We start from the raw sequence: 15,004 nt of genomic DNA on the forward strand, positions 1-15,004 counted from the left end.
ATATCAACATTTCTTCGATTTCAACTATGACGCAAAAGAATTTTCGTTAAGTAAATATTTTGCTACATACAGTTTTTTTGAAATCATTCACTTCATGTTGTAGTACAAATAACGCTGCTGAGAGCCTCATTATAATAGGTATTTCTTTAAAACTCTTCTCTATTATAAGTGTTTTAAAATGTTAGATATAATTAAACATCTTATAAATAACTACAAATAAAAATCTTCATAAGTAAGAAAGGCAGCTTTAAGTTACCATTGTCAAGCATACTTCACCTTAACTTCGAAAATTGTATGCAACTTGTTTCCTAAAATGGGTCAATGGGACTAAAGTAAAGGATAAATGGGACATACATATTTAAATTCTATTTCTACTTGTTGATCATATTATAAATGATTTGTTCGTTTTCTTATTTATTAATTTTAACAACTAGATTTTTATTTATTTACATAATTTAAGAAGCCCATAAATCTGAATTTTGTATTACAAATGACCCAAATATTTAGTTTTTTATTTTATTAAATGCAGATTGAAAGAAATCGTACTCAGATTATTTTTGTGTGCAGTGAGCAGATTAGCTTCGCTGTCGTCGACTCTTCGTTTTGCTTTTTTCGAATTGTTAGTCGTAAATTCCTTTCTATGAGGTACATTTAATGTCGTCGTAGATTCCTTTCTAGGAGGCTTATTTCGTTTAGTAAATTCTTGCCTATTAATAAGAAGCGTATTTCCTATCGTAGATTTCTTTCTATGTGACGCATTTTTAGTCGTAGATACCTTTCCATAAAGTTTATTTTCTGCCATAGATATCTTTCTGTGAGACAAGAAAACACTTTTCCCTTTCGATATTTGCTCTCCTAAGAAACTAGGTAGTATGAATATTTGATTAGCACTATTTATTACAGTATTTATTATTATATTTATTCATACACTATTTATTATTATATTTATTTATTTAGTTATTTATTTTATTAAATACAGATTGAAAGAAATCGTATTCAGATTATTTTTGTGTGCAGTGCGCAGATTAGCTTCGCTGCCGTCGACTCTTCTTTTTGCTTTTTTTCGAATTGTTAGTCGTAAATTCCTTTCTTTGAGGTACATTTACTGTCGTCGTAGATTCCTTTCTAGGAGGCTTATTTCGTATAGTAAATTCTTGCCTATTAATAAGAAGCGTATTTCCAATCGTAGATCTCTTTCTATGTGACGCATTTTTAGTCGTAGATACCTTTCCATAAAGTTCATTTTCTGTCATAGATACCTTTCTGTGAGACACTTTTTCTGTCATAAATTCATATTTATGAGATAAAAGTAAATTTCCTGTCGTAGATTCCTTTCTGTCAGACGAGAAAGCATTTTTCCCTTTTAATATTTGCTCTCTTAAAACACTGGGTGGTATGAATATTTGATTAGCACTATTTATTACAGTCGAGCTTAGCTTTTTCAGATTTTTATTACTTGAATGATCTTTACCCCAATTTTGAATAGATTTGTTGGCTTTCGTGTATAATGAGGATGACATGTTGATAAATGAAAAAGGAAAATTATAGCTTCTAAATGGAGCGCAAGACATATCTGAAACAGAAATGAATAACGTATTATTTTCAATGAGGTAAATAAAACAAAAACAAGTTAAAATAAATTTACGTTTGAAAAGAGATGCATTTTCAATAAGAATACTTACCTCAGAAGACATTGACTCACAAGAACGCTCTTACTGAAAAATTTCATAAGCAGGTGAGTGTGGTACTCATACTCCAAGAAATTCGATACAAATAGCGCTATTCAAATTTTAAACTATTTTTCATTTATAATAAGTGAACTAGTTTTAAGGGATTTAGTATTAGAGTTAATAAAAATCTCATTGAACAACAATCGGAGATTAAGATTTTATCTAAAAGTTTAAGAACTATATTAAAAGTGAAGAACAAATCCGCAACATTTGATTGACGACGCACAAATGTGTTCTTAGTACAAATGTATACGTGAAAAACTAAGGACAGTAAAACTCGAGGGAAATGCCTAAAATTTAAAAAAAAAAATTTCATGCCATGACCATGAACTATTCAAAATACTGAGTTGAATTCTGAGCGAAATATTTTAGCATGAATGATTCAAAATACTGATAGCATATTTAACGTTAACACACAGAATTACTATATATCGTATTCTATCGAAGTTTGCTATATATCGAAATATTGTTTTGCTTTAGTATCATTGTACGCACTGTCGTGTGTACTATAGATATACTATAAGATCAGTATGGCTCTCTGCTTTGGTGGCTGAGGACAGACGTACAACTAGAACGATTAAAAAAAATTAGTGATTGAGACTAGCCGTACGACTACTACTAAAGGGAAAAATTAATATTAGAAAAGGCCATTTATCATAAGAATAAAATTACTACACAAAACATACCTTCATCTTTCTTTTCATGATCTGGAACATGTATTGAAATATTAGAAGAATATTCATCAAAGTCTTCCATCTCCAACGAAAATGAATCTGCAACCTGCTCATTACCATCTGCATCCTGTTCATTTTCCGAGACATCCGAGAAAATTTCATCCTTGCTAACTATGCTTTTACTTTCTTCTACAGGAAGCAAATTTTCCAGGACTCTATCAGGACTGTTTTTTTTTGGAGGAAATAATAAAAGAAGAAAATTATTGACCGGCCTTATTTTTTATCGAAATGTAAAAGGAAAATACTTGATACACTTGCTGGTTCTAAATCAAAGTCTGCCTCTTATCAAAGTCTGCCTCTTTTCTTTTTCCTTTTTTCTTTTTCTTTTTTTTTTAATACCACCGACAATTTGGATTGATATAGGGATGGAAAGATAAAATATGTATCAAGTAGCATATTTGAGTAAAAAAAGAAATGGGATAAAATATTAATACATCCAAATAGACATTACGACAAGGAAACTTTTAGATGTAGCCCATCACTGAAATTTTTTATCACATATTACCTCTTAGTTTACAAAAAACGCGCTAAGGAATATTTTTCAGAAAAAAAAACTCACATTTCCGAGGTTTAAAAACATGGTATGGTTTGTTGAAAGTATATTTGGCTCAACCTAGAAACCATGATGCTAAATTGATAAAATTTTAATTGTGTTAAATTGAACTATGTCTCCGTTCAAGCTAAGTCATAGTTCGTGTAATTACACTATAAAAAATTTCAGTTTATCATAACCCAAAAAAGGAAAGGAACTATTTTACACAAAAATGGTATAATGAAACACCAATGACAACCCTGGTTTTGTAAGCACCACAAATGTATCATAACACTTCTTTTATAGTTAAGCAGTTGCCAGAATTATTAGCGTCTAGCAACACTAAAACATAATATACAATTCACATTAAAAATCATTTAATTTATCTTTGAGTTAAAATTCACATTAAGAGCTATAATTTAGAATGCATACGATTTAAGATAAATTAGCTTGTTTATCAGCCATACTCACATCACAGATAAACCATTTGAAACAAATTAGAATTAGGCTTAATATAACAGAAGCTCATAGAAATTATGCATCATGAAATTATTTAATATAATTGACATACTGATGTAAATCTTCTTATGAAAACACAGTTATCTTTAGTATACAACTAAAAAAACATGCGCAGCAGTCTGTTGAATGTGCAGCAGCATGCAAGATGATAACAAACTGACACCCTCTCGTGCTCAATAGCAAACAGTCGATATCCTCAGACGATTTTCAAACGTGGCCAAAATTGGTGTTTTCAGAAAGAAGAAAAACACTAATAGTGTAAATGCGGGATTAGCATCGTGTATTCATTCTTTCATAGATTTTTAGATTAAATTCACCTTGTCAAGTGTATATGAGTGCTTGCTATGTCCACTTGAAATGAACTATTAATTTACACAATTTTTTGGAGTTTTTCAACGCTAAATGTGGTGAGTTGCAACAGATTTTAATTATAAGGTTCAAGTCATCATCATACATAGGTAGAAACAAATTTGAATGACATTATGGTTCAAAAAAACTCTAAAATTTTGTTTCTAAGAGCATACAGAGAAATATATTTTCAGCTTAACCTTTAAATACAATTATTTTTACTTGGAAAAGATAATTATGCAATCTTAACCTATATATTTCAATTTATTTTATAACCGTCGTTGAACAGCTTACTCAATTTTTTGGTTCACGACTACTAATGTTCAACTCCGTAGCCTTGTAATTTTGAACCCAATCCAGAACACAAGGAAACTCCTGGATCAAGTATTGGGAGAAATTTGCCTTCGTGGACAATTTTTTGATGGAACTAACCCGCATTTGCGTTACATGGAGAGGAAGACCACGAGAACCTCCCACGATTATCCTGACGGCAAAAGGACTCTAATCCATGATCCGTTTAAAACAGAGGATATTTCACTTCAGAACTGTGATTCGTGCAAGCCGGATGCGGATTCATATCGACCAGCTATCGCTGGGATTCAAACCCGGTTCACCTCATTGGAGGGCGAACGCTCTATCCCCTGAGCCATCGCTGCTCTAACCTATATATTAACTTGATTTGGTGTATTTCTATTAACATATTCATTCACAACATTTTTTTTTAAATGTTTCTTCTTTTTCATAAACTATAAACAGAAGCCAAATTTCATTTAACATCAAAATTAAGGTTTGCAACATAAATATGTAGTTCTGGGATGAAACGTTGTTAAAAGTCTTAACTATTTTGATATAGAGTAAAATAAGTGATATCTTACGTGCCGCAACTAAAGTTATTCAAAATGCTCTTTCTATCCACTGGACAGGCAGATCGTACCCATCTCAACCAATTTTCTATGCAATATTCGTGGAACTGAAATAATAAATGAAAAAGATTTCACAAAATCAGCAAAATTTTTATTATAAAAATATTTAATGACTTAAAAAGCACCGAACAAACAAAACCACTTAATAAATTCCCACATAATTCTTCCAGCACATAATTGGTTTTTGAAAAAATCACCAATTATTTAATTGATAAAAATTTTCTAATGTATTCAGCATGCAACTAGTGATCATATTTTGCTAATCATTTCGGTTTTTATAATGTTTGAAGAAAGTGAAGATTTTCAGTAATAAAAACGCTTATAAAAAGTTCATAATAATAATTATAACGCATCCTTTATGCAGTCTATAGTGGTATTTCAATAAAGTGTATTCCAGACACTTCAATTGCATATTTGATGGTATCATCAAACATAAATAGATTCTACTAAACACTACCAGGTTTATAAGCAATATTTTATATTGTTCTCTAATTTACGAAAATTAGTTAAAAATAAATGCTACACAACATATAATATAACTGCAACAACAACAACAAAAAAATCGATAGTCTACAGTTAAAAATTTTCTTCCAATGTATTGTATTGATTGGGGTGCAGAAAAACTTACATTGTGTTTGCAAGGTAAGCAGATGATGTTTTCGCCTATGTTATAATGGCGAAAGCAAATCTGGCATATAGCATCTGGAGTTGTGTATGCACCATCTTTTCGAATGCTGTACTTCGGCAAAGAGTCAATAACATCTTGTGGTGTTTTCTGCGAACTATAGTAAAATAATATTACCTGTAAGTACACTACTATTTTAAAAGAAAAAGAGTTAAAATTGCTAAATTATATCATGTTTATTTTTCTCTTAATTCACTATTTTACTTAATCCTATTCGATAGAATGTAATGTATTGTTTTTTCTGGGTCAAGGAGAAATCCTTTAAAAATGAATCTTCAAAACACTTATGAAAGCTCTCATAATTGTGTCAGTTAGTTAGTTTGGAGTTATTGGAGTTAGTTTGGAGTCACTATTTTACTTAATCCTATTCGATAGAATGTAATGTATTGTTTTTTCTGGATCAAGGAAAAATCCTTTAAAAATGAATCTTCAAAACACTTATGAAAGTTCTCATAATAGTGTCAGTTAGTTAGTTTGGAGTTATTGGAGTTAGTTTGGAGTCACTATTTTACTTAATCCTATTCGATAGAATGTAATGTATTGTTTTTTCTGGGTCAAGGAAAAATCCTTTAAAAATGAATCTTCAAAACACTTATGAAAGTTCTCATAATTGTGTCAGTTAGTTAGCTTGGAGTTATTGGAGTTAGTTTGGAGTCACTATTTTACTTAATCCTATTCGATAGAATGTAATGTATTGTTTTTTCTGGATCAAGGAAAAATCCTTTAAAAATGAATCTTCAAAACACTTATGAAAGTTCTCATAATTGTGTCAGTTAGTTAGTTTGGAGTTATTGGAGTTAGTTTGGAGTCACTATTTTACTTAATCCTATTCGATAGAATATAATGTATTGTTTTTTCTGGGTCAAGGAAAAATCCTTTAAAAATGAATCTTCAAAACACTTATGAAAGTTCTCATAATTGTGTCAGTTAGTTAGCTTGGAGTTATTGGAGTTAGTTTGAAGTCACTATTTTACTTAATCCTATTCGATAGAATGTAATGTATTGTTTTTTCTGGATCAAGGAAAAATCCTTTAAAAATGAATCTTCAAAACACTTATGAAAGCTCTCATAATTGTGTCAGTTAGTTAGTTTGGAGTTATTGGAGTTAGTTTGGAGTCACTATTTTACTTAATCCTATTCGATAGAATGTAATGTATTGTTTTTTCTGGGTCAAGGAAAAATCCTTTAAAAATGAATCTTCAAAACACTTATGAAAGCTCTCATAATTGTGTCAGTTAGTTAGTTTGGAGTTATTGGAGTTAGTTTGGAGTCACTATTTTACTTAATCCTATTCGATAGAATATAATGTATTATTTTTTTCTGGGTCAAGAAACATCATTTAAAAATGAATCTTCAAAACACTAATAAAAGCTCTCATAATTGTGTCAGTTAGTTAGTTTGGAGTTATTGGCTCAAGAGCCAGTTAAGGCTATATCACGCCTAAAACTAGGTTTATAAATAGAAATTTAAATGCAGTTTAAAAACTAAATTGATGAACAAAAATCTATGTCCTTGAAATAAGAGAAAATTTTGGAAAAGGGGTCATCTCAAATTAATAAAATTAGTGACGAATGGAAGCTACCAAAGTGGCGTTGTCACTGAAGTCTAAATTTTTTACACTGGGTTTCATAAAATATGTTTAGTGTGAGTAGTTCCTTACAATTGGAACACTCAGGGTTGATTTTGTTTAAAGATAGGTGCTTATGGGTCAATCGAGTATGACCAATACGCAAGCGGTTTAGAAGCACTTCCAGTTTGAGACAGATCTTAATCCCTTGCCAGTGTCGCTTGCCAGTGATGAAAGTTATTCAGTGTGATGTCCTTTTTTTTTTTTATTCACTGTACAACGGCAGAATACCTTCGAATATCCAAACTTTTGTAGACGGACAGGACAATTATACCATGCGAGTTTAACAGCAGATGGTAAAATTCGAGTGTCAAACATAAAGACAAAATGTCCAAATGTAAGGATAAGATCAAATCCTAATCTTACGGACATGGACCTCTACAGCATGCTGATCTTGCAAGATTTCTACAATAATACATTCTGTGTCATATATGAATTCAGCTTGAGATATTAGCTCGAGGAACGTAATTTTTTAACTGTAGTTACTTCTCCCAGTGCGGAACGAAGAGCCTTGTGTGTCGAGAATGGTAAAACTTTTAAAATTATGTGTTTGGTACAAAAAGATTTGTCAACTGATAAAATATTGAGCCTATACATAAGGTGTAAAAGGTGTTCCGCCGTTTTGCATTGGTGAGCGGAACTCAACACCGCGCCACTTGCAGACATAGAAAATAAAACCACTTCCGCTGCCAGCCACAACACCCTAGACAGAGTCCAACTAAAGAGATGCAAGCAACATATTGGTTATGACACCAATCACACAAATAATGTTGGAACTTATAAAAACGTAAGTATGCATAAACCATTTTTTTAATTTCCAAAATTCGATTTCTCTACGGTTTGTTCTAATTAGCATTTGTGGTTTGTCATAGTTTTCTTATAGAGGTAAACATTTGATAAATTTCACGTGAAATACTAATTTGATTCAGTAACTTCTACTTTTACTTACTTTGTTTCACTAACTTCTTCAACAATGTTGAAATTCGGATTGGTTTCACTAATAGATGAACCTCGAATGGTGAATGCTTGCCCTTCCGATGATATTGTATCTGAGAATATATGAAAGTAGAAAAGACGAGTTATTTCTGGGGGAAACTTCACTGTAAATCACAACTAATATCAGCAATTTGCATAATACGACGATACAAGGTCTGTTCTTGTTTTTTTTTTTATAATAAATTCAGCTATTTACCGACCCACTGAAGAATTAAACTAGATTGAATTAAACGAAGAGTTGATAGCACGAAACCCACAATCGGCGACACTTTGTCAAAATTAGGGACTTCTAACCAGGATTTATTGAATAGTTTCAGAGGAGGTGAGGTCAATTACAGCGTGCCACGCATGCAGTGAAAGCTTTTAACTAAAACATTTGGTAAAGAAAATTTCATCTTAGATTAAGAAATTTGTAAAGAATTTGGCATAGTAATGGCATAAGTTGATGAGTGAGACTTACTATGCATTTATTTATAATAAATGAAAAGTGATGACATAAGTATGTGGCTCTCAGTCTATTTCAGAAAGAAATAATGCACTGACAACTACTACATCATTTTAATGATAATGATGATAAGTATCAAATTTGATTTAGTAACTAATCAACTAATTAAAGAAAAATATTAACCATTTTTAATCAAAGCCTTACTTACAGCTTTTAATTTAGTTGTTTTCTCCTAATCTAGTTATTTAAATAAATCGGATTCCAATGGGCTCAAAAACAAATTTTACCTATAAACACTAGATCATTAAAAAGTGATCTATATATAAAGAACACTGGTATAAAAGTGGTATTTGCTTATTCTAAGTAGATATTTCTTCCTGTTACCAACTTTAGCTTTAAAAAAGCACTGTGTCTTGACTTCTGATCCAACTGAAAAAAATTTAAATATTGATATTTTGTGACAGACAGAACTACCTTCTTTCTGCAAAAAAATGAAACAATCAAGATGCCATTTTTCGCCTTTTTTTTTATAAAAAAAAGAAAGAAAAAACTGACGCTAAACACAAATGAAGAGATTAGTGGAAGAACCGGCTAAGTGACATTTTTAAAAAAAGAATTTTAGATTTCTCGACCAAATATTGTACCAAAATATTGAATTGATTTTCGTAAAAATGTATAAGTTACAGCAAAATTTGTCGAGAGCGACGCAGGACACGCTACGACATGTATGAACGAGTGAAACAGAGCGCTCATTTGATTTAAAGATTTTCTCACTCTTATCAAAGCATTTTAGCTATAATAATTTTTAATGAGAGATTCAAAGGGTCATTGGCAGTTTTGGAACAATTAGAAATAATGTATGTCCACAGCAACCAAACAATATGTTCGAAATAAAGATGACCGCAGGATATCAGCTGCTACTCTAAGAACACATAAGGTGCCACATAAAGGTAGATTGACACACAAGAAAAAAAACTAGACTTGCACTTGAGGATGATAGAAATGATGGAAAAGATCTGGTATTGATGCATTATATAATACACAGTTTATGTATTATATAATGCATATATCTGCAACAGAACTTTATGTATTTATATGGATTATTGATCACGAAACTATATTCCTCTTACTTGCTGTGTCTCTAACTGCTACGATTTTCATCCAATTTACTTCAAATTTTGACAGTGTTTGCGATAAATAAAGTTTTGTTGCTGATAGGGATTTTTTAATTGGGTGACTGATTTTGAGTAAGCTGCAAAAAATTTATTTTATCCCTTTTTAAATTTTTTGTTCTTAAAAATGCAGCCGATTTGTGAAAAAAAAAAATTTTTTTTAAATCCTACTAGCAACGAAAATTACATTTATGTAGTTTAAGAAATTAAAACGTAATCAAATTTGGATGATTTTTTTCAACTTATGAGTTTTGCAAGTTGTGAATAATTTTAAACATGGTATTATATAAGCGGCTATTTTTCTATTTGTAATATGATAAAATGAAGATTAAAATGTGTATAATAATATGAAAAAAATTTATCAAGTTTATCACAATCGTTGCCAAAATTCATTAAAAAAAATCCTTTTTTATAGGCTTCTGTGTTGTGTAATAGAGAAAAAGAAACCGTAAAAGCAGTTTCAAATGCATAGTTCAAAGGAGAATATAAATTGTGTACAAATTCTTCGTCTTTTGAGCAGATAACTTATACCGAAGTAAATATGTGAATAAAGTATTTATTATTATTTTGTAAAATATCTGAACTTTTACCAAAAACAATTTGCATACATTAAAATATTGCAAAATTCTGTCATTATATGATTTCAAAGGCAAAAAAATAAGCTATTTTTTTTAAAATAGATAAGTTTTTCTGTCACAGACATGTGTGACTTTTTAAGAAAGTAAACCAGTATTCGACAGAGACTAGTCGGAACTAAAGCTCATGTTAAAGATATAAATTATTTATTTGTATCATAAAAGTGAAATTTTTCTTATTTGTATGCTTTTTCCACCTAACTCTACTGATAGTTTGAGTTTGATGAATAATCAGTTACTGTGCATAAGTAAATTTAAAAACCTAGAACCTAAAGCAAATGATGATAGCAAGAACAAAAGAATAAAAAATTTTACTTTTGTCAAATTTTTTTTCGATTATTATCATTTATGTACAGAGAGCAAATCAATCTCAGCGTCCTAGCGCAACTAAGCAGTTCAAGCTTTGGCGAAAATAACGATACGTATCCTTTAAAAAACGTCTTATTATTATAGACGCCAGTGATGCTTAATTAATTGTGGTAATTGGTATACTACTAATATCGTGTAAGTAAATTTTTTTGCTGCCCCTTTTAACAGGTAAATAAAAAAATATCCAAAAAGCAGTTATGACAATAAGTCCCAAGACGACATTGCAAAAATCGAGCTAAAATTAAGCATAAGCAAGACAATGTTATACGCATCATGAACTTGGGTTATAGGATCCTTCTCACGTCACCCTCGGACACACAGATAGCTAGCTACACGTGTTTATCACAATTGAGTACTTGCACTTCGAGAAGAACACATATGCGCACACATGTGACCTATGACGTCAGCTCCAGCTGATCGTTTATAATCAAAATGGCGAGTTAAAATTGAGCTAAGTTTCCTCACATAAAGTAGAATGTTAATTAACGTGAGGTTAATTAAATGCAGCCCCGCATCGTTCATCAAATTTGTTGAAATATAATTCTTTCTTGTCTAAATCTTTTACTTAACTTAGATTTATTAATTGTTGTTTATATACTTGTATTTTACTTTAACTGTGATATATTTTTGTTTCGTGTACCTGGCAACTTCGATGCATAATTAGTTTGTTTATGTTCTACGTAGCTTCATGCCTGTCTTTGTGTTAAGTAAGAAATATATTGTGAAAGAATTGAAATCCTTGTGAAAGAACCTTAGTGAAAGTTGAAAGTCACTTACAGGTATCCCATTCTTTGTTTATACTTTTCACAACTATTGCATTTCATTCCACAAACAGAGCAGAGCAAATTCAACCACTGTGTACCAATCACGTCAGGCTTTGGCGTTAGCAAAAAAAATTTCATTAAGTACAAAAAAAAGTTGATATAACAGTAATTCTCCTGATGACATTTTCAAAATTAACCAGACGGAATTTTATTCCCGAAAACAGTTTGCCGTAAACTGCTTCATAAATATTATTTAAAATCTTACATTATATACTCATGCAAGTTTTAAAAAAAAAAGGAAGAAAAAAAAACGTTCTCCCTTGAAGTAAACAATTAAGATACATACTAGATTAAGATATATCTCTGAGGTAAGAGAAAGGATTATCGTGACTCACGAAAAAAGATTTTATAAGCTAATATTTCTAATAAAAAATATTATTCATTCAAACTTACACTTACCTTTTGAAATGTTCATGAATTGAATAACTAATTTTCAATTTATTTTAACTATAAACTATTATCATTTTAAACTTCGACGCTGAAATTTTGCAAAAAGTTTTTGAATTTAAGAAGTTATTGGATCATTTCTGAGTCACGGAGCCATTGGAACTCGCTCTAAATTACTTCGACTTATGAAAAGTAAATAATCGTCTGAAAGTCGACTTCTCGAACGAATAAGTTCAGAGATTTCGCGTGACGTCATTATTCTTTATTTTATAATAATACTGTTATCAATATTTAAAACAATTTTATCAGAAAAGCAAACTACAACAAAAACAATCTTAAATTAAATGGAACTTCTCACTTCAAAAAAACCACTAAAAAAATTCATTAAGTTCTCAGTTCATTAAGTAGGACTTCTCAAATGAATTAAGTGTGAATGAGAGCCAAGAGGTCGCACTTGTTCATGGAATATAATTTTGTTAAAACTAACTGGGTGAATATAAGCATATCCTACTACAAGAGAGATCTTTGTTATACTAGCCCTTGATTCTCACACTGAATCTGAATGAGACTGGATCATTCCATTTATTTCAAAGGTGGGGAAAGTAGAATTTACTGAGCATGCGTCGGAATTTACTCTCACCAGGGTTGCCATACGTAGTATTTTCAATAATTTGTATGGCAAGTAAAGTTTGACTAAAAATGAGGGATGTGGTATTTTTCGTAGTATTTTTTTTAAGTGTTGTACTTATGCTTTTTTCTTAAATCAATTCTTATATCTGTTACCGGCAAAATATGAAATCCGGCATTATATATAATGCCTAAAACTAACCGGCAAAGTATGAAATGATTTATATTTCACACATTGCCTAGGCATTATATATAATGCCGGATGCTATTTAGGCAAAGTATGAAATAAACGTCCTGATGAGGTTATTATGTAAATGATGTGCATGTTACTGTGAATGACCGAAATCGGTGGTTGTTGACTTTCACCGGTGAATGTTGACAATCACATAGTAGCTTTGGTGAATGTCCGAAATATTTATTACATTCAATTTGACATTAATTTATTCGTGGATATAATTAAATTTATTCGATATTTTAATACTTACTGACGATAGATTAGAAGAAACATAAGTGTTTGGAGTATCGGGCTAAAACCTTGACCTTAAAAAAACATCAGTGTAGGGTATACCGGGCAGTGGCCTTTGACCCTAAAAAAAAATCAATGTAGGGTATACCGGGCAGTGGCCCTTGACCTCAAAGGAAAACATCAGTGTAGGGTATACTGGGCAGTGGCCCTTGACCCTAAAAAACATCAGTGTAGGGTATACCGGGCAGTGGCAATTGTATATAATGATTAATCTTTCTAGATTTTACTTAAGATTATTCTTACCTCAACTTCATGAAAATACATGAGATATAAAAAAATATGTCAGACACTATATAAAATTAGTTACTATTTAAAAAAATGTAATCAGAGTCCCCACCTTTGAAATAAATGGAATGATCCAGTCTCATTCAGATTCAATGTGAGATTCAGGGGCTACTGTTTGTTATAAGGAGTATTACGTTTTGAAATAAGAATTAGATAATTTATTATAGTTTAAATGGAAAGTTTAAATGGATTAACGGAACCGCTTGCGTTTTAGCAGCTAGTTCAGCGATTTTACTTCAACTGACAAAAATTTTCGAAAACTGAAGTTATTACAACTTATCATATTATTGTTGTAACTTTTGAAATTAATAATAACAAAAAAATTAATATAAATAATAATAATAACAAAATAACCGTCGTTGAACAGCCGACCCAATTTAGGTTTTAAGACGACTAATGTTCAACTCAGTAGCCTTGTAATTTTGGACCCAATCCAGAAGACAAGGGAACTCTTGGATCTAGTATTGGGAGAAATTTGCCCTCGTGGAGGACTTTTTGATGGAACTAACCCGCATTTGCATTGCATGGAGAGAAAAACAACGAAAATCTCCCACAACTAGCCTGGTGACAAGGGGGTTCTAACCCATGATCGTCTACCACTGAGGTTATTTTGCGTCAGCACTGTGGTCGGTGCGAAACGGATGCAGAATTCGTATCGACCAGAAATCACTGGGATTCGAACCCAGTTCACCTCATTGGAAGGCGAACACTCTATTCCCTGAGCCACCACGGCTCTCAATAATAAATTGGAAAAAGGTAATAGTGTGAGTGAGTGTAAAGCCAAATCGATGCAATGAAAAATCTGCGTAGGTGCTTGAAAATACGTATCTTTACCCTGGTTCAGCAATTATAGATTATGGTCTAGGGTAAGTCTTTCCACTTTACGCCCTGGAGCATTAAAGTCAGAACTACCCTACAGCTCACTATGACTATTATAATTCTCAACTAAAATAAAAAAGTACAGACAGCTGATGAAGCAGTGAGTTTAAATCGGATTAAAAATAGAAGTATGTGGAGGCAGATAAACTGAGCACACTGTAATTAAAATTTTAAGGTGATGTTGTTGTTGTTAATTTACGTCGCACTAGAGCTGCACAATGGGCTATTGGCGACGGTCTGGGAAACATCCCGGAGAATGATCCGAAGACATGCCATCACAATTCTGATCCTCTGCGGAGGGGATGGCAACCCCGCTTCGGTAGCCCGACGACCTGCGCGCGAAGTCGAGCACTTTACGGTAGCACAGTTTAACGAGGACCAATACCGCACATCCTCGGTCCCTACGCAGACTGATCCAAGTGGTCACCCACCCGCACACTCACCGTAGCCAGTGATGCTTGACTGCGGTGATCTGCTGGGAACCGTGTCTTAACAATCAGTCCACTGCGGGACAAATTTTAAGGTGAACTTGATCATTCATAACAGTAGAAACAAGTAGTAGTAGTAGTTCATTTACGTCGCACTAGAGCTGCACAATGGACTTGGCGACGTTCTGGGAAACAGCCCTGAGAATGATCCGAAGACATGCCATCACAATTTTGATCCTCTGCAGAGGGGATGGCACCCCCGCTTCGGTAGCCCAACGACCTGCACGCGAAGTCGAGCACTTTACGGTAGCACAGTTTAACGAGGACCAATAT

The 15,004-nt window shown here is 32.0% G+C and overlaps 1 protein-coding gene across 1 annotated transcript; it reads right to left on the minus strand.

The window, feature by feature from the left end:
• Positions 1 to 507: 507 nt before the first annotated feature.
• Positions 508 to 12,997, minus strand: LOC107440034 (uncharacterized). The gene is made up of 6 exons (XM_016052812.4): positions 11,939 to 12,997; positions 8,048 to 8,147; positions 5,415 to 5,568; positions 4,739 to 4,833; positions 2,417 to 2,628; positions 508 to 1,573 (listed from the first exon to the last, which is right to left on the minus strand). The coding sequence occupies exons 1-6, from the start codon at positions 11,952 to 11,954 to the stop codon at positions 1,026 to 1,028; spliced, it is 1,125 nt and encodes a 374-aa protein (XP_015908298.4). The 5' UTR covers positions 11,955 to 12,997; the 3' UTR covers positions 508 to 1,025.
• Between the last annotated feature and the right edge of the window lie 2,007 nt (positions 12,998 to 15,004).

This window comes from Parasteatoda tepidariorum, chromosome 7 (assembly GCF_982258835.1).
Source record: "Parasteatoda tepidariorum strain Cologne lab strain chromosome 7, Ptep-v5.0, whole genome shotgun sequence".
NCBI classification, from domain to species: Eukaryota; Metazoa; Arthropoda; class Arachnida; order Araneae; family Theridiidae; genus Parasteatoda; species Parasteatoda tepidariorum.

Bases quoted from the DNA above. Each gene is read 5' to 3' on its own strand.
- LOC107440034 (XM_016052812.4), bottom strand. The intron at 5,569-8,047 runs GTAAGTAAAAGT...ATTTTACTATAG, and splicing joins GAAGAAGTTAGTGAAACAAA to TTCGCAGAAAACACCACAAG. The intron at 1,574-2,416 runs GTATGTTTTGTG...TTTCTGTTTCAG, and splicing joins TCATGAAAAGAAAGATGAAG to ATATGTCTTGCGCTCCATTT.